This window comes from Myotis davidii, unplaced genomic scaffold (genome assembly GCF_000327345.1).
Source record: "Myotis davidii unplaced genomic scaffold, ASM32734v1 scaffold592, whole genome shotgun sequence".
In the NCBI taxonomy this organism is placed as follows: domain Eukaryota; kingdom Metazoa; phylum Chordata; class Mammalia; order Chiroptera; family Vespertilionidae; genus Myotis; species Myotis davidii.
The window spans coordinates 1,340,195-1,341,917 of NW_006284844.1; the positions used below are offsets into that span (position 1 = coordinate 1,340,195).

The 1,723-nt window shown below is 62.8% G+C and overlaps 1 protein-coding gene across 1 annotated transcript in view; it reads left to right on the top strand.

Annotated features, from left to right (window-relative positions):
• Positions 1–1,723, top strand: part of RPS6KA2 (ribosomal protein S6 kinase, 90kDa, polypeptide 2) — a 24,438-nt gene that overhangs the window by 6,205 nt on the left and 16,510 nt on the right. The window contains exon 4 of the mRNA XM_015558380.1: positions 248–327. Within this exon, the coding sequence (XP_015413866.1) occupies positions 248–327 (80 nt within the window). The remainder of the gene's footprint in view (positions 1–247; positions 328–1,723) is intronic.

Here is a 1,723-nt window from a genome sequence, read left to right on the forward strand (position 1 = left end):
GGCCCCTTTGTGGCTAAAGCGGCAAGGTAGGAGGGAAGGGAGAGAGAAGTATCCAGACCCTAAGAAGTGACGGAAGCAGGAGCGCTCGCTAATATCGGCCCCTCCCCACGTCCTCCCAGCCACCGGCTCCCACTGCTCCCTCCGTTTGTGAAGTGACCCAGGTCACAGGGTCAGGACACAGGATCCTTAGAGCCGCAGAGACTGACCCGAGGGCCGGACTGCTGACTGCTCGCTCTCCCCTTCACAGCCTTCCAGACGGAGGGGAAGCTCTACCTGATCCTGGACTTCCTGCGTGGAGGGGACCTCTTCACCCGGCTCTCCAAGGAGGTAACGCCCACCCCCGGTCGCCGGTCATGGTCGCCGGCTGTCCCTTTCTGTCTGGGACTCAGCGACAGAGGGAGGGAGAGCTGGGGGGCGGTGTGCTCTCTCCCTTCACTTCCTGGTGGTCCCTCGGGCAATGGCACAGTGACCTATGGGGCTGCTTGCAGTATAGTTCAGAGCCTGAGGCTACAGATCAGACCCAGTTCTGACAAAAGCCCTCCTAGAGCAGCCGCCCTTCCAGCCTGGTGCCTGGTCCCCCCTGGGGCAGGCGTGTGGTCCCCCCTGGGGCAGGCGTGTGGTCCCTCCTGGGGCAGGAGCCTGGTCCCCCCTGGGGCAGGCGTGTGGTCCCTCCTGGGGCAGGTGTGTGGTCCCTTCTGTGGTGGTCACTGCAGGGCCTGCTGCAGGGTGTTTCATTTCTGTGGAGACGCTCTGTGTTTTGTCATTGGCACCACGGGTGATGCTGGGAGAACTGACCTAGCGGAGAAGTCTGTGCCCTCTGAGCACCTGCTCTATGTCCAGGGTAAAGTCAGGTCAGGGGAGCTGGGCAGCCTCGGAGCTGCTGTGAGGAAGCCTGTGAATGAGGTGACCGTTTAGGAAAGAATTGGCAGCTGGTGGAACACAGAAGGTAGAGTGGGAGATCCCAGAGGCTGGAGGGAGGGCGGCAGCACCAGGGTCCCCGCCAGGCTGTGGGCACGGTCCCTGCCCCACTGGGAGGCCCTGTGTGAAGTGAGGTGTTGATCTGTGTGCGCCTGGCAGTCACCTCCGGTCCCCGCCGCCCTACGCTGCGCCCTTACTCAGGCTGAGCACCCCGGGGCTGATTTCGTGTCGCCCTCAGAGGGAGCTCTGGGCTCCGGTCGGGACTTTGATCTAGGGGTGAATGTGGACAGTGTTCCCCGTCTGCTCTGGCTCCCTGCCCAGCAGCCACAACAAGTACCTGCTGCTCTGACACCCTGGGGGACAGGGGAGTGTCCTGGCGGCCCGATGACCTTGATGTGTGTGATTTCCCGGCCTGAATCGGGTGCCCCGACACCCAGGTGCCCCCTGTCCCCGGCTTGGGGCGCTCAGCTGACCACGCACCACGGAATGTTGTCCTGGGTAGAACCAGTCACCCTCTGGGCAGGCAGCAGCCGTGAAGTTTGCGGAATCTGTGAAGGTGACCAAGGAGACGGGGAGAAGTGTGTGCCAGGCGTGATGTCAGAGCTGCGCGCCAGCCTCGCGCTTGGCTGTTAAACCTCACGCGTTCACATCAGAAGCTGCTTTGAATGTAAAGCCCGGAGACTGGGAGCTGGCGACCTGCGGGCGAGGCCCCGGGGAGGAGGTCCAGGCGCCAGTGGCGTCAGCTTTGTAGGCCTCGCTCTTCCCTTCCCTGACCTGAAACTATAAATAGACCCCTTTCCACTGT